The sequence below is a fragment of the Rhipicephalus sanguineus genome, chromosome 5 (genome assembly GCF_013339695.2).
Source record: "Rhipicephalus sanguineus isolate Rsan-2018 chromosome 5, BIME_Rsan_1.4, whole genome shotgun sequence".
NCBI lineage: Eukaryota > Metazoa > Arthropoda > Arachnida > Ixodida > Ixodidae > Rhipicephalus > Rhipicephalus sanguineus.
The window spans coordinates 109391729-109415902 of NC_051180.1; the positions used below are offsets into that span (position 1 = coordinate 109391729).

At 47.1% G+C, this 24174-nt stretch overlaps 2 protein-coding genes across 2 annotated transcripts in view; one reads left to right on the forward strand and one right to left on the reverse strand.

Annotated features, from left to right (window-relative positions):
* Window positions 1-8614, reverse strand: part of LOC119394125 (uncharacterized) — a 31007-nt gene extending 22393 nt beyond the window's left edge. The window contains exon 1 of the mRNA XM_037661373.2: window positions 8376-8614. The gene's annotated coding sequence lies outside the window, so the exon portion shown is untranslated. The remainder of the gene's footprint in view (window positions 1-8375) is intronic.
* LOC119394124 (sodium/hydrogen exchanger 11-like) lies at window positions 1977-22805 on the forward strand. The gene is made up of 18 exons (XM_037661372.2): window positions 1977-2195; window positions 3084-3351; window positions 4238-4627; window positions 5498-5725; window positions 7531-7612; window positions 8320-8504; window positions 10129-10221; window positions 10307-10401; window positions 11108-11168; window positions 11266-11541; window positions 12022-12228; window positions 12781-13257; window positions 14363-14458; window positions 15132-15311; window positions 17232-17369; window positions 17744-17941; window positions 19682-19819; window positions 22291-22805. Exons 1-18 carry the CDS (start codon window positions 2029-2031, stop codon window positions 22351-22353), a joined length of 3342 nt encoding a protein of 1113 aa, XP_037517300.2. The 5' UTR covers window positions 1977-2028; the 3' UTR covers window positions 22354-22805.
* Window positions 22806-24174: the final 1369 nt, after the last annotated feature.

Sequence of the window (24174 nt, forward strand, 5' to 3'; positions counted from 1 at the left end):
AAAATCTGGGTGGCTGTCCTCACAAATTAGAAGGCTAAACAGCCGTTTGTATTCTCGACAAAAGTAAACTATTTGCTCTCGCAAGTTTATTTGTAGCAAGTGTATGGGTTTTATGACGTGTGGTAAATATCACCGCTCTATTCCCTGCCGTCATACCGCATCTAAATACGTATGATCCTTTAATTGTTTGATATTTGGATTCAAATTTGGTATGTTATTTACCAATGATGCGATCATTCCTTTCTTAATTGGAACTCCTACTGTTACATAACTTCAGTGGCTCGGAAGCAGATGCTATTATCAGTCAATTGTTCAGCGGATGTAGATTAAGGCAATGACAATCGGTCCTGCATCTTCGAAGTTATTTCAATAAATCTCTTGTCTAAACATCCCTGAGAGGCTGGGTGTTCAGTTTTGGTTTCCTGTGAACCGACCGTGCGTCCAGAGGGCGTCAGGTGTTGACCTGTGATGTGACCGGCGGGATAAAATAATAATTGTTGGGGTTTAACGTCCCAAAACCACGAAATGACTGAGGGACGCCGTAGTGGAGGGCTTCGGGAATTTCGACCACCTGGGGTTCCTTAACGTGCACCTAAGTCTAAGTACACAGGCCTCGAGCATTTTCGCCGCCATTGAAAATGCGGCCACCGCGGCCGGTATTCGATCCCGTGACCTTCGGGTCAGCTGCCGAGCACCATAATCACTAGACCACCGTGGCGTGTGGCGGGATAAAGTCAGCCATCTTCCATGAATAATGGGGACTTCTCGATTCTACTGCATGGTGGCCACATGTCTGGGCATCTTTGATCATCCGTCCCTCACAGTTCGGTCTGCCTGGGACGGAACGCTTATTGGCTAAACGCACCGAAGTAGGGGAATGCCGTGGACGAATTATTAGAGGACCACAGCTATGTTGGCTAGAATACGTACCGCAGCCTCTCTTCGCGGTCCGCTTCCTTCATCGCCTTGCTTGATTCGGACAGTCTCTTGCTTGCTTCATCTGTTTCGTGCTCGGTTCGGGCCCGGTTTGTGCGTCCGGCATTCTTGGTGGCCCCACTACGACAGAATTTGGTGATGAGGCCTAAACAGCCCTTGGGGCTGACGAGTGAACAATACTCCGTGTCACACATCAGGTGCAACGTTACGGAAGCTAGCGAGACTTCTTGCAGTAGATGCATTCGCGCAAAGAAATAGTTCAACAGTTCTCACCCGTAATGTGATCTTTTTTTTCGTTTTTAGACTGTGTAATCAATGATGTTTTGTGCCTTATAAACAAACCCCGTTTCCTTTACGGTTGTCAATAAGGTTGTTCGTGACTGCTTAGCGTCTCCTTGTTTTCGTATCGTGGCCTCTGCGATTAGTTCCGATAGCGTGCCGCCGGAGACAGTCGCGGAGGCCACGTTTACAACGACGAAGTCCAAGCACGCGGCTCGCGGACTTACACATTTTGCTGACCGAACTTCTTGCATAGCTTCTACAGCGTTGCACCTGATGTATGAAACGGAGTATAGGATGCCGTCGCGGATTAGCCATCTACCTTTACGTATCGAGGCGGGGCTCGTCCCTGCAGCTAGAAGCACTTTGCTGCTACTGACAATAAGAACCAGAATGTCGTGCCGCTGGCAGGTCGTTAGCGATGCCGGACGCACGAACGAAAAAAAGGTCGACGCCCAGCGACACGACATAGGAGGCAGCAGATACAATCAGGGACCGATGCAGAACTTTTAAGTAGTATCTATAGCTGGCTGGTTATATACCATCCATCTACGTTACAGTTGCACACGTCGCGCAATAGAAAAGCGCCCCCAAGACCATGGCCCGCTGAACCACAGTAGCTGACAATTTGACAAGACTCGCGCCTTTTTATCGCAACAACCACACGACATGAGACCTGCCGTGGAGTCGGGAGCATTTGTATTTCTCGTGGGTTAGGACGGCCCCTGTAGTGCTTACCAGGGGTCCTTTCTCCTTTTCGCAGTGGCCTTGAAGAAGTTGCAGCGCCGGATCCGCTTTCCGTACACAGTGTTCATGTTCATCGCGGGGTTTGGGTTCTCGTATCAGGACGCCGAGAATGAGAAGGGCCTCGACTCGCTTTCCATGTGGTTGCGAAACATCAAGTTCCACGTGCTCATGGTGTTCGTGCCAGCGGCGACAGTGTATGCCACGCAGGGCATCAACCACTTCATCTTCCGCAGGTATACATGCTACGGGCCAGTAGTTTTTGTTGTCAACCACAGCTTGAAATCGATCGATCGCGGGACAATTTATGCGGATTGAGTGCCGGACAAAGATAGCGCGAAGGTACAGAAAAAAATCGAGAACTCTTTCCCTATCGGGAAAATGGGGGCAAGCGAAGGTTGGCGTGGGAGTGCCTGACGTTATTTATTTATTTATTTATTTCTTTCTTTCTTTCTTTCTTTCTTTCTTTCTTTCTTTCTTTCTTTCTTTCTTTCTTTCTTTCTTTCTTTCTTTCTTTCTTTCTTTCTTTCTTTCTTTCTTTCTCATTGCACAGTGCTTCCTCCTAACTGTTCCGTTTCTCCATGCTGCGAATTGGGCCGTCAGTCACGTACTTAGCAGCGCTGCAGGCAACAACGACGGTCTGGCGTTCATATCCAGGCAACGATGAAATGCGGTAACGTAGAATGACAAATGACCGTGATGAAAAATCAGATTGCCATATCAGAAACGACTGATCGCCGACAAGCCCCCAATCGAGAGAACACCAGATATTGGAAAACGGCGCATACAAATATGCATGTGGCCTGCGCATCTTCGAGGGCCACGTTTCTTTGCACTCACGGGAGCTGGATTTTTTGCATACGACGCCCCCAAATTCCGTAGGTTATAACGAGCTTCGCTTGAAAATTAATTGAAGTATTGTCGACATTAGCCTCCTTACGGTTTTGTTCAGTGTCAGCTCGCTGTGTACGCCACCTTCTCTTCTGCCCATTTTTAATAATAATAGTTGAGGTTTAGCGTCCCAAAACCACCATGACTGAGAGACGCCGTAGTCGAGGTCTCCGGAATTTTCGGCCACCTCGGTTTCTTTAACGTGCACCTAAATCTACTCTGCTCATTTCTAGATGCCACCGAGAGATCACAGTCTTCTCCGTGGGAACGCTAGGCATCAGCACGGTGGTGTCGGCGCTGTACGCGTACACCTTCCTGGGCACCAAGGGCATCAACAACTGCTTGCTGTTCGGCATCCTGCTTTGCTCCTGCGAGAGGCTGCCCATCGCCGATGAGCTGCTAGAGGAAGGGCGCTACCCCATACTGACCACGATGTTGCAGGCCGAGTCCATCGTCAACAATCTCTTCGTCTGGTCCGTCCTTGACACCGTCGAGGCCCATGTACGAATGCAAAGTCCCGGAATGCTCGAATTGCTAACTTGCAGGCGCCGAAGACAACGCCGCTAGTTGAAACGTTTAATGTCAGTAATTCCTCAGCGCATGACGTTTTGCAAGGACATATACCGTTCTGGCTTATTGTTCATCAGCTAAAGGCTTAGAAAAAGCCGTATGCTTCTCAAGCAGTAGCTGTATTCAGTTCGCAGTGGATATAATTAACGCGCTTCGCAGTCAAATCGTCGCCCAGCGTTCTCTGGCACGTGACGAAAATGTTCAGCGTGTAACGGACTAGAACGAACACGCACTATCGTGACAGTGCATGCGGCTAGTGCTGTGCGCTACTTCTCACTGCCATTGCCCCTGCGACGTCTTTTGTAGGGGCATAGGTAGCCAAAATTGGCGTCGAAGAAATGCTTTTGTTATTGTCGTAAGCCAGCATTACATTTGCTCTTTTTGTGATCTCAGTCCATGGTACAGTATTCCTCATATTGCGAAAGAAGCGAGCGAGTAGCTTGTTCAAGTAAAGAAGGGTCTCAAGAAACTTCGGTCATAGAGTAACATATTCTTCGGTCTTGAACCTGTGATGTGTGGCCCGCGTATTCCATCTTAACACACGTAGGCTACTGAATTTGAGTGAGTCATAAGTAACCTTATATTACTTTCGCTGTCTCGGACAGCCCACGGTGATGCCCCACACATTCTCAGCTATACACACGCGTGAATCTTGATACTATCACAGACTTCCAGCAAGCATGTCGAAACAACGCACAAGGCCGTACTTCCCCGGCTGCTCGTAAAGTACTCCACCGAAACGGACATCCCACTAGTCCACCTTGTTTGGACACCTGGATTGCCCCGCGATAACAAGGTCTTGTGCTCTTGTGCGCAGGAAAATCAGAGCGTGACGACAGTGCTGAACCACCTGCTGGTGTCGCACGTGATGGGCACTCTGGGCGGCGTAGTGATGGGAGCCGTGGCCATCTGGTCGCTGCGCCTGGCGCCGCAGAGTCAGAGCAGCAACACGTTCCTGCACATATGCCTGACGTACGCCACCTTCTGCCTGCTCGAGGTCATGGGCATCTCGGGCGTCGACGGCGTGGTGGCCTTCACGCTCATCACCACTTCGCACCGCCTGGTCGCCTGCACCGAGCTCGAGGGCCTGCTGCACAAGTACTGGTCGGCCATCTACGACGTTTCGGGTTTCCTCTCGCTCTTCATGTCATCGCTGTACGGCGGCGAGTTGCTTTTCATCTTCGCCCGGACCAGCATCTTGCCACAAGTAAGTGGCCTTAGCAATACTTCCGGTGCTCACGTAGGCGTGGCGTTTAGTCTAGAATAATTACATATTTTCTAAAGCACACCATTGTATACTTAGTAAACTATACAGGAAGCAGAGAGAGATGAATTTTTTCCTAAAATAGTAGCATCAATGCTTGCGCTGGTTGGCTGTGCATACTTCAAGGTAAAAGTATACGACTTCTTCAAACGGGATCGCAAAACCAGAGGAAGACTTAGAGCAGACGAACTTTGGTTGCTAGCCTTCCTGGTGGACAGGCTCCTCAGTGCAGGATGTCATGTGATCCGGCCGCCAGCCTCGCTGTGTTGACTAGTTGACGCGTTGGTGAAAAGGTTTGAGGATCGGGGAGCTAGGTTTCCTGATATCGAAGTTTGAAATTTATTTCCATAAGTAAATTCAAAACATGTGCAAACACTGTATGGCCCCTTAGCCGAAGGCTAGTTGTGGGGCCTTCAGCATTCAACACATTCTTTTTCACTGAGCTTGCGTGTTCATACTTCTATGGAAAGCTTTCAGAAGAGAATGAGAATGTATTTGCACCTAAAGTACCTCAGAATTTACCAATGAGCACAGAAAAGCAGCCTTGATAGAAAATATTGCTTCCACAAGGAATACACCTTTCTGTAATATCAGTGCATAGGCGCACATATTACTTGTAGTATAACTACCCTACTTGCGGTATATAAGCAGACACCATCTTTGTGAAGTTTGGTGGTTGGTTTGTGTTAACGATGAGTATATCAAAGGCGGAGCATATATAGCTTATAAACATCATGCACTAGCTTCTCGGACGAGTTCGTAGTGATGACATGGGCGCGGTGTTATGGAAGTAATCCTTTAGCGAGGTTCTAGTCTCGGCTGCATCTGTCGCAGGTGGCGCTGGCATACGGCGTGCGCATCCTGGCGCGACTGTTCTCGGTGGTGGCCCTGTTTCCGATCATCGAGCAGTTTGGCTACCCGGTGTCGTGGCGCCAGGCCGCGGTCACCGTGTGGATGGGACTCAAAGGGCCACTCAACATCACCGTCGTCACCTTCCTCTACCACCATCAGTCGACTATCAACGTTGAATACGTCGGAGGGGTAAGCAACTGGTTGAATGGGATCTAAACAGTAGGGAAGGGCTTCATGACGGCGTATAGCGCAGCGCGTGAATATAGGAAAAAATGGACGGAGTAGAAAAAGAGCGCCAACTTCCAACTGATCTTTATTTTGCAGAAGAGCAAAATATGGATGTTATGAAAACGTTAACACGATAAGTACGATGAACGATTGCAGTCGTGGACACGTGGTCCAATCGATTTGACTTGAGGATGTTATGGTTGGGCTGGTCCTTGTCGTTTTCTGCATATATCTATTTTGTTCTTATGCAAAATAAATAGAAGTTAAGAGTCAACGCTCTTTTTCCTACTCTGTCCTTTTTTTCCCTGTGTTCGCGCGCTATGCTATACGCATGCACTGTTAACACGGCGCAACAGAAAAAAACAAAAACAATGAAATTTTTTAACCACACGAACTCAGGCGCCACATAACTGAACCGCACAATTGAGTGATATATGCCGTCATGAACGAATACCAACTCACCCAAGCTATAATAATATGTGGGGTTTTACGTCCCAAAACCACGATATTATTATTGGAGAAGCCGCAGTGGAGGGCTCCAGCAATTTCGACCATCTGGAGTTCTTTAACGTGCACTGACATCGCACAGTATACGGGCCTCTACATTTCACCTCCATCGAAATGCGGCCGCCACGGCTGGGATCGAACCCGCGACCTTCAAGTCAGCAGCCGAACACCATATATAACCACTGCTCCACTGCGGTTTTTTTTCTCTTTATTTCCTGGTCTACTGCTCCACCGTGGCGAACAACTCGCCCAAGCTTCTACTCTTGTAACGAAGGGCTTGTTCCAGGTTTGTTTTGGGAAACACTGAGTAATGACGACAGCTTTTTCAGAAAAAGAAAAAGACGTGCCCGTATGTTGTACGAAATATATTTGCGCCCTTGGCTCTGGGCGAGCTGTCTTAAAAGTTGGTAAAAAATGTGGGCTGTTTTGCCTATACCAAAAACGTCATATAACACGAAGGCTTGCACATATGTTTGAATGCAAAGGAATGCCTGCCTAACAAGTTTATCGACATTATACTGAAAAACTGTGTATACAACGCCCATATAATGCCTTAAAAACTTTAAAGTTGCTTGAAGAGCGTTAATGGAATGCTTTGGGTAAAACCCAAGAGCTTACTTTTATGGGAAGAGAAGGGATTGAATTTATTCTTTCACGTGAACGGTGCGAGAAAGCTTGAACACTATGATCTTAAACACTATAGACGATTGCAAGCCATCTTTGAAGCCATTCATCACGGCATTAACATGGCTTGATGTGTTATAAAATGCGTCACGCTCAAAACACAAATATGGGCCCCGTGCACTGGCAAGAGGGCGCTATCTAGCTCTCACTTATAAGCCCAGTTTCGCCGACATCGGCCGACAGGGTTGCAAGGAAAGGTGTCACGAGATTAAGAAAGGCACGACAATGCGCTTTGTGGTTCATCGCTCATCGCGTGAACCGCATGCGGACTTGGGAACTTCCAGATAGGGGACACTCTTGCGTCTTGATAAGCAATACAGCGCCACGGATAATGTGATCGCGTCTGCCCAGTTTGGCTTCTTTCTCTCGCGCGCTATGCGTTCTGGCGCTGCTGTCGCAGAAGGAAGTTCGAGTGCATGGTGTCTATAGAGAATTGTTCGTGCGTTTTGGTCGTAAGGCAGATTAATCAAAAGCGTGCAACTCACCTCTTGCTTTATCATCACCTCAGTGTACAGTTTTTAACCGGAAAACGCCACTGCTATACTTTAAGAAGAAACATTTTTTTCTTCTCGCAGACGTTTCCTTACATCGTTTGCGACATACTCCTGGGCCAGTTGATAAACGTCACTTTCCTCGAATTTGTCTTCAGGACTTTCGGTAAGAAATAATTGCGAAGTTGCTTTAGTAACTGCAAGCCGATGTTACAAATTTCAAAATTAGTAGCCGAGGTTGGGAAACATAGTTTTTCGCTTTGTAGATATAGAAGATATAGTATTATGCATGCGCACTGCCACTTAGGCGATACCGTGACACCACTGGCGTAGAGTGGAAGGGCACTGATGTGTATATATGACACCTTGGGGACGCTTTGCTTTAAAGATGCGCGTTGCAAACATTATTGTAGCACTTATCGGCTGGCTTTAATGTGCCGGCAGTAGTGTACACTTTCACAAGATTATTTTTGCGACATGTTTCGTTTTCTATCAATCTCCCGCCATGCAAGAACACAAAAACGTCAATTGGTGCTGCCACCGGAAACCTTCCCATCTGTGGAGCGCTCCATCATACAGTGTTTGTTTTTTCTTCAGGGAATATGGAATAATCTTAGAATTATATCGAAATGTGAGGGTGGCGCGGTCTGCGTGTTTTGTCGTAGACCTGCTACTGTTCCACATTAAAGCAACTGCCCCTGCGACATGACTACTGTGCACTTCTACAATTAGGAATTCCCTTAGTTTGGTAGGCCTTTACACTATCGGCAAATGATGCTTCTAGTTCAGGTCAAACGTTTGCGGCGATAACACCCGTCCCGGTGCAACGTTCGTTTCTTTATCGAAGGCCGTTTTTTCACTTGCGAATCGCAGGGGTACTGGAAGTGTCCGAGATTGAACAGCGCACCATGTCGAGCGCCGTGACGTACCTGAAGGACCATGTGATGGTGTCCAGTCGAGTCCAGGAGGCCGACTCGTACTTCCGGCCGGTCGACTGGAAGTGGGTCTTGCGCCACACCATCATCCAGAATCCGTTCGCGTCGGGACACAAGCCGTGGGTAAATGGCCCCGCAACACACCAGTGTACGGCGAGATAAGAAACGACGAATCGGAACAAACAGAGCCACGGGACGTAGCGCTGACCAAGGACCATTCTATATCGCCTTGTTACCTGCAATATTTAGGCAAGACCAGCTTCGCAGACGAAAAAACGCCGTTCTAGAACAAGCTACTGCTGACCGCTGACCGGAGAGAAACGCGAAAATTTAGCGCTAAGTAATGCGCGTATGTGCTTTTGTTTCCAGCGTCTACAGTTCGTCTCATATCGGCATAATTTTTACTCGAACACTTACATCAGAGTCAGCGTTAGCTTTAGTGGCCAGATTTGTAGCATGACGCGGTTATCAAGAGCAATTGCTTATAGCAGTCGCTATGCTATAAAAGAAAAGAAACGATGTCGCGTTTCAATCCGTGTGTACTGTACATTTGATAGGTAGCGCAATTCACTGCGATACAAAGACGTAGGGGGCACATTGAAAACTATTCACCATATTGATGTACTTCGAACGGTTTACGAATCTATCGAGCTCGTTGCTCGGGATACCATACTGTGATCGTGCAAATATGAAGACAGGGTTATAAACCACATCTTCGTTTCTTTTTGCAGTGATCTGCCAAATGATTCGCAACTGACCTTCTAAGCGAGCAAGCATGCTGTCGCGGATGATATTTAACAGAACGGACTGTTTGCTTTACTAACAGCGGCCGCATGACAATGTTAACTTATAGACAACGGCACACGTGAACATCACAAACTTCACAAACGACGCGAACATCACAAACGACGTAAGGTTGGGTTGTCGTGTACAGTTAAGTTTTACTTTTGATTTTTCAATGAAAGCTTTGGAAGGGAGTTCGGCCACATTGAGTAACATTTGTGGCCGTTATCGTCAATAACACTGTTGGCAGGGTGAGGGGGGGGGGTTGGATTTGGGGGAGCAGTGTTCGCCAAGCAGTGTGTTTTCGTTTGGCCTTCCAGGGGCACTTTTCCTTATAATAATAAAAAATACGTCGAGCGTACTTTGAAAAGTTCGAATACTAGAGCTTCACTTTACTTTACACATTGAAGCTCACGGGATACAAAGTGGGCTGTCGTTGAGCGAGTTTTGCCATAAATAAACACACGAACTTGCTGAAAATGCTTTATGAAGGCTAGGGAAACATCTCGACTTGCCATTTGGCGCCACATCACACATTTGGTACAGCTTAAAGAAGGAGAATTGTTCGAGGGGCTCGTTTCTTTGTTTGACACAGCTAATGAAACCAACAGACTTAATAATTAAGCCGAGGAAAGCATAGTGGACATTATTTGTTGTGTTCTGGACTGTAGTGTAATAACATTTGCCTCAACTGGAAGGAATTAAAGTGCACGAAGCATCACTATTTCCATCGATGGGATCTGAACCCACAACCTTAGACTTAGCTTGTATTTTGTCCAGAGAAAAAAGGTTCGCAGTTAGGTTGCGACCTTAACACCACGTTTGACGACATCAGGAGGACCAAACCCCGCCGCGCAGGGCCGGCATATGGTTTTAGGAAGAGACTGCATGACTTGCAACAATACGGAGTTACCTAGCACTCCAGCGTATGATGGTAACACTACACGTCGTCATTCACTCGCAGTTGAAGCTTGACTCGAAAAGGAGACCCTGCCAGCGCGAAGCTCAGATAAAGGAGGAACACTTTGCCGTCGAAAACGTGCTCAGAATCGAGCAGGTGAGTGGACTGTCACTGATTTTGTAAAGGGAGAACTCGAGCTCTACCTCGCATGGGCGTGTTTTTTTTTCTCCTTTTTTTGCAGGTGAGCTATTCGAGGCAGTACCGAGAAGGAATGATCCAGAAGAGCACCATGATGACTCTGCTGGCGGCACTGCAGTACCCGTTCGATAAGAAAGTGTGAGTGTAGACCACAGCTTGTACTTGGCAGCTTGTTCATCACAGACACTTAGATTGTGGACAACTAAGTGGATATAGACTGAATGAAAACGTTGTAATGTATCATAACCTTTGTTGCCTTAGCGCCAATCCTTTGTGGAGACAGCACGCTGACGTTTAGTAATTCTACGCCATAGTTGCATTTCTAATGTATATTTCACAAAAAGCATAACCAATGAAACCAGCAGACAGTTAAGCCAAGGATAGCATAGGAGACATTATTTGTTCTTTTTAACTTTGATTTGTGTATTGATTATAGTGCAATGAGTAGCGTAGTAATACACTTTAATTCCTTTCAGTTGAGGTCGCAATCACTACAGTATAGTTACAAAACAACAAATAATGTTCCTTACGCTTTCCTTGGCCTAATTGTCTGTTGCTTTCATTGGTTCTATCTAACAAAGAAACGAACCCCTCGAAGAATTCCCCTTCGTTCGTACAAAAACATAATTGTACGCAAGTGTATACGCCCGATATTCGACGGAGCAACTTACCGATTAATTAGTAGCAATTTTAAGCCAATAATTGCGTTTGCATTGATTACCATTGATGTAGCAAAAACACAAAAGCATGATAAGTATCGCTGCCTAACCAGCCAAACTGCTGAATTCATCTGCTGCATCTGGTGCCACTGCCGGTGGGTTATATTGCATGGAGCTCGTTGCAGGTACATGGGCGCGGACACCATCGAATCGCTGATCGACATTCCCGATTGGATCAAATGGACGGTGAGCACCTATTGAACCTGTTGAATTGAAACTCTAGGCAGCGCCGGCAATCTTCGCAGTGAAGCAACTTCCTTCTCACCGTCTTCGTTCCATGCAGAAGGAGCGCCTGTCGGTGTCCAGCTTCGGCGAGGACCTCATGGACGACACCGAGTCCTTCCAGAGCCAGATGGAGCGCAACGTACAGGAGCGCATCATCGACATGTTCGAGCACAAGTACTACGAGCTGGTCATCACCAGCACCACGCTCACCTTCCTCACGTGCCTGCTGGGCATGCTGATGAACACGCCACTGCCGCCCAAGCCGCGCTCGGACGCCGTTCTTGTCATCGAGGGCGTCTACATCATTCTCTTCGCCGCCGAGATTACCACCATGGTACGTGAATTCCCCATCTCACGCGTGAAAAGCCCGCTTAATAAGTCACGTTTGATAAAAAACGGCCAAAAAAACTAGATGTCGTTAGCAGCGCTTAAGAGACGTAATGGCCCTAGCTGGTTAACTTCCTGTGATGGCAACTACTCTGTGTGGAATATACTATTCCGGTAAACATTGAGGACCCTTTATGTAAATTTATCGACTGTGCGAAAGCACACATTCCGCTAGGACCCGGTTGTTGACAGTCGCCAATCTCCACTGTAGGCGAACGAAGCCAGCGTAAGCACGCTCACGTCTTAACACACAGTATTCTCTACTGAGGTCAGTTGAATTTCACGTAATTTATTAAGGTTCTCGCACAGCCGTGTAACGTCTGAAGCTATCCGGGTTCACAGTAACCTGATGTTCTTGTTTCGAAACTGCGAGTTTGCGTCAGATAAAAAGAAAGTAATTTTACGTACTACAAACGCGACCATGCAGATAACGGCTTACGGGCACCGGTTCGTGCGGTTGGACAACTACAACAAACTGGACCTGGTGCTGGTGGCCACGTGCATCTTCGTGTTCATCGTCCAGTTTACCATCTACTTCCTGGTTGCCGCGCAGTACCAGTACCAGACCATCCCCACGACCATCTTCATCCTGGCCATGTCTGTGCGGCTGGTCCACGCCGTCAAGTACATCGAGGTAAAGTGGTCGTCCGCGCTGAACCGCAGAAATCGCAAATGCATTGCTATGAGTTAATGACCATGGCATAGCGGAGCTGGAAATGTCTAAGTTCCAACTTCTGGCGACAGTGGCAGATGGAAATTAAATACAGAAACTTCATTTTAATTGATTTTGAGAGTGCTTTGAAGAACTCTTTTAGTTCAATAATATCAGGAGCTATCTGCCGCGACGTTACTCATAGCCGAGTATGGCGCAACGAGACGTGAACCGCCATCATTGCGTTGGATGTCAGACGCCGATTGAAGAAAAAGCTCGGTATAGCAAGGAAGATCCAGGATAGTACCTACTGTTACGAGGAGACGCCGGAAGATAGGTGTATTTACGATACGTACATGAGCAGGGTGATGGGGGTCACAAAAACAAAGATGGCGAAACAGGAGCCGACCTGTGCTCCTCTTCTTCGTCCCCTAGATAAGCGACACATAACGATATTTATGCATGTAAAACCACAGTATACTTGAGTTCGATTTTGTGTAGACATTTTCAACTTTCTACCTTCCGCGTGCTCAGGTGGTCCAGGACTGGTTGGTGGACGTGCTTCACCGATACCTGGACAAAATAATCTACGCGGCGTACGAGACCTCGCTGGCCATCATCACGGGCGAGGAAGAGGTGCAGCAGAACGTGTGGAAGTACGTGCCGTCACCCGACCTGGCGCTGGAAACGCGCAGCCGCGCCACCAACAATCGGCTCATCGTGCTGCGCAACCTGGTGGAGATCCAGTCGCGCTTCCCGGGCATCGCGGTCGCCTTCAAGAGTCGCCAGGCGGGCCAGACCATCTTGAACGACGTGTCGGCGCACGTGGCCGAGATGCAGCGCGACGGATTCTTTACCGAGGAGCAGCATCGAGAGCTGTACCAGATGCTCAAGGACAAGATGATGGGTATCATTTGCGCGCCCAACAGCTTGCCTGCGAGCTACAAGCCGATCGCCGTGCTGCGTGTCATTCCCTGGATCGGGTCTGACAGCGTTCGACAGTTCCTTGCTGTAAGTGAACACGTCCGTTGCTAAGTTCCAGCTCGTCTTCAACGACTTCGGAAAACTCGAAGGGAGCTGCTCAAATGGCGCCCGTAAACTTCACCAACCAGCATACTAATTGTGCCGCTAAGAAGCGTGGCAGTAGTCTAGAGCGTCATAAAGTGGTTGAATGATTAGCTATCGCCAGAACAACGTAGTACTCATACTATTCATATTACTGCAATTCACACAAATAAAAATGTGCGTTTCAGCGAGAAATAATTTGCGCAGAATTTACGCTAGGGGTTATAATCTGGACAGTGTCAATTGCGGCCAGATTTTCAAATATTGCGATGGCGACGTTTTGCGCCAATTGAAGGCCTATCAGATTCCGAGTAAATAAGACACAAGAAAGCCAAGTCTACAATACGGCGGAAGTTGACAACGCCTTCAATAACACATAAGTCGAAGGGCGTACTAAAGGAAGAAGATAAAAATGAAACGAGGCAGGCACGATGCCGTAAGAACGGACAACACCAGTGTATTCAGAGGCAATCAATAAGTAAGGCACATAAGGCAGGAATGGTTCCAGGAGGTGTCTCGCTGCAGTAAGCAGGAGAATGATGATGTTTGCGGCTGTATGTTGGCATAGGCGTACACAAAGGAAAGGGGGGGGGGGGCAAGTATGCCCTATACCTCTACTTAGTCGGACCTGTCCCGTCATAGTTTAATATGCAGGGTTAAGGACGTGCAGGCTTTTGGCTATAATGATGTTCCATTCCAAGAACTATTTAGTTCGCACCTCTACCCTCGGAAGGCAGGAGACCAAAGGCCAAAGGAAACACATCATCGTTTTATTTTTGTTTTCCTCGGACTCGACCAACATGGGGGGCGGAGAGGGGAGGCGGGGGGGGGGGGAGGAGCGTTGCGGCAAAACTTGCCTCTCCTCTGTTGGGGAAATCTGTTCTCGTCTGTGTGTGTTGGTGCACCTTTTCTGGGATGCTCTTGAGCGATTACAAGAAGTTGACTAACAGCGTCGGCTTCCACCACACGCCCTTCAACTGTGTGTTCAACCGTGAGGACTCCAACAAAGTCGGCGTTCAGGAAATATATGAACTTTCGCTTTCTCTTGCAGATGCAGCTCAGGCCGGTGGCTTACGGAGCCGGCGACGTCATCGTCGACAAGGGCTGCGAAAGCCCGATTCTCATTACATACTCGGGCATTGTCAAAGTGAGTGGATGTTACAGTAATAGCACTTTTGTTTGGGCCATGCAGTTAGTTGGTTGCTGTTTTGGCTTTCGAACAGCAGTGCGCAAAACACGAGTACAAGGGCTTGTTGGGCTAGTTGGTGTGCGCACGAGTATACACGAGCACATGAAGGCACAAGCACGCAGGACTTCGCGCGTCCTGTGTACTTGCGCCTCTGTGTTTTTCGCGGTGCTCGTCGAAATTAGTTGTCTCTTCGCTCTGGGTTGAGTCCAAAACGCCATAATCTGCAACTACATCGCAGCGTTGACGTGCTTTAAAATAGTGGTTAGCGCCACTCGCTGCGGAGCAAGAGGTCCCTGGTTCGATTCCGCGCTTCGGAAGCATTTTTCTGAATAATTTTTCTTTCGGGCTTTTATATATATATATATACATACTTATACATATACGGTGCATGACGGCAACGGCGACGGCAAAATTTAGCCGAGACTGTCCATATAATTGCTATCGCAATAATAAAATACACCCACCGACACAGAGGACTTCGAGAAATGATAGTCTTAAGGTTCAAGCCTCGTAAATGTTTTCACTAGGATGATCACTAGTGCCGGACTTCTGGCGTTTTATGGCCTATCCTGTTGTTGTAGCACAATGCCTTGGTACACCTTAGTTAAATGCGTTGCTATGGTGGACGCAGATCGAGGGCGAGGTGGAGTTCCGCGATGACGGGGCGCTGCCGAACTCGTCGTCGTCGCTGTTCTTCTTCAGCGACGAGTACTTCGAGGACTATCTGGGCGCCCCCGTCACACTGGGGGCCCTCGGCCTGGTAACCGACGAGCCCACCGCGACACGAGTATCTACCGAGACGCCCGTCAATGTGAGTGGTGAAGCGGGAAATATCATAAGGCTCTTCTTTTTTTTTTTTCACTTACGTTAACCTCCTGAAAAATGCTTCTACAGCAGAAGCAAACAAATATTGAACGTTCCCCGAACCAGGACGCTATACGGTAATCAAAGCCTTAATTTCACTTTACCGTATGCACTAAATAATCACAGCATAAAAAATCAAAATGTTTTTACAGACTCCTTGAAGAACTTATAAGTTGTATCTCATTAACGCACCTCAGTCCTCCTTTTGTTCGTCTAGATGAACATTGCCATAAAGGTTTCTCATTTAGTTTTCGGCCACGAAGATCTTGTATGCTATTGAACGATCGTTCATTGTTTTTCAGTATCCCCGTTTGACTTTTTATTTGCTTGCGTCATGAGCGCAAATGTTCACTCTTTTCTGCTTTGTAACTTTACATTGTACGTATATGTTTGCCTGTGAATGTGCACATGTTTCTGCTGCTCTGTATTTTTTTGTCTTTTTGCTTTATTGGGCCTCGTGCACTTCTCTAGGTATACCCTTGTAGCTTTTCGCACGAGGCCCATTTGCTGTATTTCACTGGAATAAACCATTCATTCATTCATTCATTCATTCATTCATTCATTCATTCATTCATTCATTCATTCATTCATTCATTCATTCATTCATTCATTCATTCATTCATATAGACAGCAGTGTTGTGTAACTGCTGCAGTGCTGTGCGGAAAGTGTTCAGTTGGCGAAAGTGGGCGACGCTTAAGTTAGCGTTTAATGTAGCAAGTTGTGTTTAGATGGAAGCTCTTGCGGGCTGGTTGCTGTCTTGCATGCCTTTTCAGAAAATGGGAGTGTCCATCGGTTCTTGCGGCCACATTAAGGATTGACAACTACGTATTATATCGAAAGCAGGGACTTACTATTTAAAGTATTCTCCATTCTAGACAAAAGCGGAAATTAGCCTTATCACTCCTGTGGGTTTCCATTCCTCTCTGGGAAAAAAAAAACTAAAAAAACTAAAACAAAAGGTAATGAGAACTAACAGACAATAATGCCAAGGAAAGTATAAGGGGTGTTATTTCTAGTAATTAGAATATAAATGTGAAGAAAGTAAAGTGGACGAAAAGATAACTTGCCGCCGGCAGGGACCGAACCTGCGACCTTCGAATAACGCGTCCGATGCTCGATCACTGAGCTACGGCGGCGGCCATCCTCTCGTCCACTTTATAGGGCATCTATCTACATTTAAACCTAGGAGTGTTAGTCAGCGCCGGTCGCAGCCATGGCGGCGAGTGCCGCCGGCGAGGTCTCTGCGGGCGGCAAGTTATCTTTTCGTCCACTTTGCTTTCTTCACATTTATATTCTAATTACTAGAAATAACACCCCCTATACTTTTCTTGGCATTATTGTATGTTAGTTCTCATTAATATTGTATCTAACGAAGAAAAACGAGCCCTTAAAAGTCACCTTGTTTCCTTAAAACAAAGGTTAGAGCACCCGATGACTGAATTTTTAATATCGCTTCCTGCTGTACCATTAAACGATATCTTAAACTAGTTGGTGACAAGTGTCTGTCCTGTGTCCATGCTGTTTTTGTTTACAGCTTTAAACGTTTATGAACCACCGAAATGAACTAACGAATATTTAATGTGGAAATCTTTAATCATGGAAATTCTTTTACATTGTATTAGGGGGAGCGAGAAATTGGGTACCTTATTTGATATTCGATCACATGACAAGCCTGTGCCTGTCTCATCTCTTTGTCGTACGTCCTGGTTATGTACCGACAAGGCCCAACCGAAGTTTTATTGAGCTCGTTTCCAGTGGGTAAATCTCGTTAATAAAGCTTCCACTGTATTTAACTTCTAAATTCTACGTTCAGGTCTCGCCACTATCGTTTGCCCCTCAACATCACAGTATTCTTTCTCTATGCAGGCGTACATTATCCCTCGGAGCCGCGTTATGGAGGCGATACAGATATTCACCAAGCCTCCTAGCTTCCTGTACCAGATATGGTACTATATCGCCAACATTTTCGGCGTGCTCATTTTACAAACTCAAGCGAAGTACCAGGTGAGTCTGAGACCACAGAATGAAGCATAAGCACTGAGACAAAAGCTTACGTACTCAAGCAGTCAATGTCCGTCAAGGGCATGAACGTATATAGCCTGTAAGATATAGATACACTGGAGACTCGTCTCACCGTTCCCGTAAATAAGAAACAGTATTGTGGACCACGTGAGAAAGCGCATGCATTATAATGCAACGCAAGTTGTCTCCATAGGGCCTCCACACACCTTTGTAAAAGAAAGCAATGGAACAGTGATTGTCCTTTGTATTACAATCTGTCTGTTGGGCGCACCGCGCAGTACAGCTTTCGCTCTAAGACGCGACATGTCAAGGCGAGTGTCCAAATACGCTTCTCAAGTCTTGGCCATTTTACCCAGACGTGGCCCGTGGAGAAGATCAAGATGCGGCTGAGCTCGTTCCTGCTTCCGGACTTGTCGAGTGCGCACGACTTCCTCGTCAGTCCGGACATCGAGGACATCCTCCTGATCCAGGGCACGCTGGTCGACGTCAACATCGGAAACATCTACGTGGCGCCGGCCTACATCCCGCGCTCCGTCAAGAGGTTCATTTTTCCCGTGAGTCGATTATCTTACTTTCTCCAGACACGGAGTGGGATAGGTTGAACAAACAGTAGAAAGTGCCTCAGACAGGCTGGCCGACGTTTCGATAGGAGGACCTCTCTTTGTCAAAGATATCGAAACGTCGGCCAGCCTGTCTGAGGCACTTTCTCTTGTTTGCTAAACCTATTCGACCCCGTGTTTCCATCTGTCGGCTCCCATCTTGACTTTGGTTCTGCAGGCACGTTACTTTAAGAGCGTTTCGGCCAGTTGATTCTGTATAATTCGAGGTAAACGGCGCTGCTTGTTTAAACGGGGACAGAAACCAACTAAACGAGGATGGTATAAAAAACTGCTGGGGTTTTAAGTGCCGAAACCACGACATGATTATGTGGCACGCAGTAATGGGTGACTCGGAATAATTTCGACCACCTGGGTTTGTTAACCTGTAGCGAAATCTAAGCACACGTACATTCTTTGCATTTCGCCCTCATCGAAATGCGGCCGCCGTGGCCGGAAGTCGAACCCGCACCTTTGAGCTTGACAAAAGTAAACAAGGATAAGCGTTTGTCCTTGTCATTTCCTACAGTTTTTTTTCCCCGTTTCACGTATTTGCGCTGTGAATCTCAACTTGACTACTTTGATATTGCTTGGCATGAACATGAAGCCGATACAGTTAAGTGTAACCGCTGGGTTATTTCTGCTTCTAAATTTTTATTTTCTGCGTCCTCGCTATGAATGCGTAACACACAACTCCCCAATGACTCCTATATCATTGCATCGAGCTGCCCTAATGATTATGAACAGCGCGAAAAAAAAAAAAGAAAGACTTGGACGAAGAGCGGACACACTGGAAAAGCGCTGACTTCTGATTATTTTATTGATATAAGTGAATTATACTATATGCATGCACCGGAACAGCTACAAGTAAAATATTTCCACTGACAAAGAAACAGCAAAAGGACACCAAGAGAAAACTTGAGAATCGCAGTGGCCTGCTGCGCGTACCCGCATAATCCAAGAAGTTGAGCTATCTTTCAGATATTATGACTGAAGGTTTACTCACACAGCCGCTCCTCTCGCTTACCATGTGAGCTGCCTCGCTGATTAGATGTGCTTGTTGATCCTTCATCTTAGTGAACACTGTCGTACTCTGGAGCTGGTTCCTAACCGTCAGTCACACAGAGAGAAATACTTCTTGGATTCATTCTAAAAAGACAGGGCGTGCAAACACGGACACAAGAAGTCAGGACACCACATTTGTGGTGTCCTGACTTCTTTCTTGTGTCCGTGTTTGCACGCCCTGTCTTTTTAAAACGAATACGTACCAACTAGCTCAGCTCTCTGTTATTCTAAGCTTCATTTCTAGTACTCTGAGCCCTTTCCCATGTACTCCTACCGGCGTTTGTGGTGTCCTGACTTCTTTCTTGTGTCCGTGTTTGCACGCCCTGTCTTCTCAGAATGAATACTTACCAACTAGGTCAGCTCTTCTGTTATTCTAAGCTTCTTGGATTGTGCGGGTATGCACGTCAGGTCACTGTGATTAGGTTTTCTCTTGATGTTTTTCGCGGTTTCTTTGTCAGTGGAAATGTGTTCTTTGAACTGTTCCCGCACATACTGTTCCCGCACATACCTGTTTTTTTTTGCGTAGTTTATTAGCATCATGAACAACGAATTATCCCAGTCAGCTTACCGTATCTGCCCTAAAAGTGCCCCGTCCAACGCAGTGAGCTGCGCAAATTATTCCTTATTTTTCAGGGCGACTTCGCGACCAGGCCGCGACCAGTGATTATTGTCATTTCGAATAAGCAGTACAAGTTGCCGCTCGAGTTCGACTGGCTTCGCCGAGTGCCCACGGAAGAGGAGCGCATCGCAGAGATGGAGGCCAGTCGACGGGTAAGGGAGCACATGCCACGTTCACAACAATAGGACCACTTAGCACGCACGATGCATTCGTTCAAAGCATATAGTGGGTTTGACTGCCTGCAATCTGCTTACACCTTCAGGACACAGTTGAACTACATACGCACATAACTGAAAGCTCGTGCGTAAAGCTCGACTTGAAGCATAGATTCCGTCACTGTAATTGATGTCACTTGTAAGGTTTATTTCTACAGACGGCGCCTTTGACCTTGCTGAAATTGATAAAGAAGTTTTAGAGAATGCCAATACAAAAGAAGATTCATGCGCTATCGCTTCAATCCTGTAATCTCATGATTGGAAGTACTGTTTGATTTACTGCAACCAGTGATTTACTATTTGAAAGTTCTGTTTGGTTATGACATATTTAGTTAGTAGAAGCGAATACCCGAAAACATAGCTAGGCGTATGTCAGGGCTATCTTGTATTTAAATGAAAGCTTGCCTTGTTTAAGAGATCTTAAGTACTCATCGTTTCCTATTTGCTTCAAACATCGAAGACGTTATTTTATTGCTTGAGTCCAGATTACAGAGGCGCCTTAACGAGGCACTGGGGTTTTTATATGCGAAGCATTTCTTAGCGAACCTCAGGCACTTTGGCCGTTTCTATCTATCTATCTATCTATCTATCTATCTATCTATCTATCTATCTATCTATCTATCTGCCTACGTCTGGGCGCTCTCCTGGTCGTCTCCATAACTTCCAATATACCGAAATTGGCATAGCAGGGGATCAGTGTATGGCAAACACGATTCACTGGTCATAACATGAATAACTTGAAATACCTGTCGCGTACGTCATGAAATCCTTTCTCTCAGTCACGTGTGGCACATACCCGCATACCAGAGTTCATGTTATGCGGGTATGTGCCACAGGTGATACAGTCTCAACCAACACGGTTACCGCGAACACACAATTGACACACAAGGAAAGTGATAATAATAATTGTTGGGGTTTCATGTCCCGAAAACCCCGATATGATTATGAGAGACGCTGTAGCGAAGGGCTCCGGAAATTTTGACCATCTGGTATTGTTTAACGTGTACCGAGATCGCCCAGTACACGGGCATCTAGCATTTTGCCTCCATCGAAATTCGACAGCAGCGGCCGGGATCGAACATGCGACCTTCGGGTCAGCAGCCGAGCACCGTAACCGCTAGACCACCGCGGCGGACGCAAGGAAAGTGAGGAAGCTGAAGATAGAACACCCCTGGAAGACGCTCTACTACTATCCACTGGTCCACGTGGTCCACGTTGCGGACCACGTGGATTACGAAAAAACCGGGGCAAATGCTTCCTACAATAAATCTGCCGAGAGTACCAGGCCTCTCATCATTACCGGTGACTTCAACATTGATTTATAAAGACCCAACAACGCCTGGTCCTTATACTGCGTGAAAGACGGCTTCGATGTGGACAGGCCATCAATAGACCTCGCTGCCAGATCCAGGACAGGAGGCATCATAGATCATTTCATCGTAAGAGGCATCCAGGATTTCCACCAGCTGTACTATACCTCGCACTTCACTACGCTTAGACCCCTCGTAACCGCGATCACGAACGGATCCTATTAACAAGTCCGGTCCAGCTGCTGGTGCTCACTAATCACGATGACGATGGCCTTGTTCAAGAACTGTCAAGAACCCCTTCCACACATGCACACGGGTTCGTGAAACGCGCGTTGTTCTCCGCCATAACAGACAAGTGCAAGCATAACTGTAAGAACTGCAATTGTGACTAACATACGTGCAGTGCGCCTACGCGTGCCACTCGGCTGTGTATATATCTAGGGAAACTTTCCTGAATGAAGCTTAGTTGCGAGTAACGCCTGTCCTGTGCATCTGTGGTCCTTCTTTGTCTGGTTAGGATTCTCACTATCCAATATTGAAGAATATAAGAACTACATATCAGCTTACCGCGTCTGGTGTTGGTAACACCCATGTTGTGGTTGCCATCGTTACACAACTGTAAACAACTGGCTGTATAATACATATGCGACTATTCAACATATGAGTGTGCGTATACCACTTCCACATTTATCTAGCGTCATTCCGTAACGTTTCGGTCCGCCGCGGTGGTATAGCGGTTACGGTGCTCGGCTGCTGACCCGAAGGTCGCGGGTTCGATCCCGGCCGCGGCGGTCGCATTTCGATGGAGGCGAAATGGTAGAGGCCCGTGTACTTAGATTTAGGTGCAGGTTAAAGAACACCAGATGGTCGAAATTTCCGGAGCCCTCCACTACGGCGTCTCTCATAATCATATCGTGGTTTTGGGACGTTAAACCCCAGATATTATTATTATTATTATTTATCCGTAACGTTTCGCTCAATGTGAAAAATAACGCCACAGTCACCATCCCGCGCATGCTTCTCATAACATCGATTCCCACGGTACGTGGGATCTGCCGATTTTTTTTTTTCATTTTTTCCTTTTCTTTCTTTTTGCAGGGTGATATTGGACGAGAGTACCGGTACCTGAACAAGCGCAGAAACACCGACCAGGACTTCTAGCCATCGATAGCGAGCGTCACTTTTCGACGATTCGGCTTAGTTGGCCTATATGCGCAGTTTTTAATGTGTGTGTTTTAAATTTACGTAAAATTACCAACGTAACCGAGATGCTGCTTGAGTGATGGGACGAAGGCAATTCGCCGCCAATATCGAGCATTGCACGATGAAGGGCGCGGAGCGGTTCTGCTTTCCTTGGACGGTCCGCTCCTGCGCGCTCTATAGGTACTAGGGGCCCCTCGGCGAGCGAGCGCCCAGATTGGTGAACAATTAGTGATATATTTCCGCTAAAGACGCCGCATAGAACTGTTTGGTTACGTGCGTTTGTGGATGTGTGTGAGCGTACTGTCGCGATTCCGTGCTCGTAATGTCTTTCCCTCACGGATGCTCATCTGTGAAAGGGGCATCATGACTGGATGGATTGATTAAAGCGCATCCTTGTCTAAGCGTGTCTAAATTTCTGCATGTGGGGTGTCGACGTTGTGGCATCAATAAAACGTCAAAATTGTTGGTGCATTTGATTTGAAGAGCCACTGTCCCAATTGCTAGTTCATTCTAAGTGTAGTACCTCAGCTAGCGACATATACCGGAAGAGACGTTGTGACGATACAAGGTTTCCATACAAACTCGACGAGAAACTTGCGTTAGTAAGTACGCCCCCTTTGTCGCGTAAGACCAATCGCTATAAAAGAAACGATCTTGGAGGTGTTTCGAGCCTATGGTCACATGCTCCGAAGCGCAGGGTCTTAAGCGCTCGCGCTTAAGGCTTTGTTGAAATATTTCGCGATGGTGGAATAAAGGCCCCATGTACGGCAACGTGAAAAGCGGACACGAAGCACTGTAAACAAGAAACTTGCAACTTCACGGAAATTTATCGCCAAACGCACGTTTCGGTGTTCGCTGGATGCGCCTTCGTTGGGCCGTTCCAGAAACTGACGGAAGCTGGAGAGAAGATGGGCTCTTTCGACGCCGCCCGACGACGACGTTCTATAGGAAAGGCCGCAACAATAGAGTGTCCTATAATAGAATTGTAGGCCGCAATGCAGAGCAAATGCAGGAAAAAAATTGGGAGGTCACATGAGCTTCGCCTTCAAGAGTAGAACGCGATGGCGTAATCGGGCCCCCGCGCGCATCGCCTTCTCAATTACTAGCCTCGGTACGGTTCTCGCGCATGCCTCAACCGCGCCGTAAGGAAACGAACGAAAGTGCGCGTAACATTGGCCTTTTCAAACTGTCCTAGAACGCCTACTGCAAGTGCAGTTAGGTGCCCGCTACGCCATAGTTCTTCCTTTCGCGAATCAGCGAAGGGCCCACTACGCGTCCGTAAGGCAACACGCGAACCTACGCAGCTGCTCACTTTTTTGTTGCTTTTGGAACTGATGACGATTAAATATGTCTGAGCGCTTTGTAATGGGCGGGCCTTTAAAACAACCACTCCTTGCGCAATCCACATGTTATGAAGACTGGCGCGATTCCACGGTTCTGCCACGTTAAGGAGACTCCTTCCACTTCATGACATTCATAAAATGTTTTTTTCCGAAGCAGTTTTAAGCAATATCGTGGCTCTGTGGTAGAACACCTGCTTGCCATGCAGATGGTCTGGGCTGGATTCTCATTTGAACGAAAGATTTTTCATTGTTTTATTTGCATCATTCTTGATCTTTTGGTCACGGGCAATATAATTTTTCGCTCACAACCAACGACGCCGACGCCGACACCGGAATGGCTACGAAACGAGCTCTTTAACGCTGTCTCGTTAGTACATGGGCGTGATACACGACATCGTCCGGAACAAAGAGCTCACTACTCGCCTCAACGCAGTAC

Bases quoted from the DNA above. Each gene is read 5' to 3' on its own strand.
- LOC119394124 (XM_037661372.2), top strand. From the start codon at position 2,029: ATGTTCATCGCGGGGTTTGGGTTCTCGTATCAGGACGCCGAGAATGAG. The intron at 12,229-12,780 runs GTAAAGTGGTCG...CCGCGTGCTCAG, and splicing joins ACGCCGTCAAGTACATCGAG to GTGGTCCAGGACTGGTTGGT. The intron at 17,370-17,743 runs GTGAGTCTGAGA...CATTTTACCCAG, and splicing joins AAACTCAAGCGAAGTACCAG to ACGTGGCCCGTGGAGAAGAT.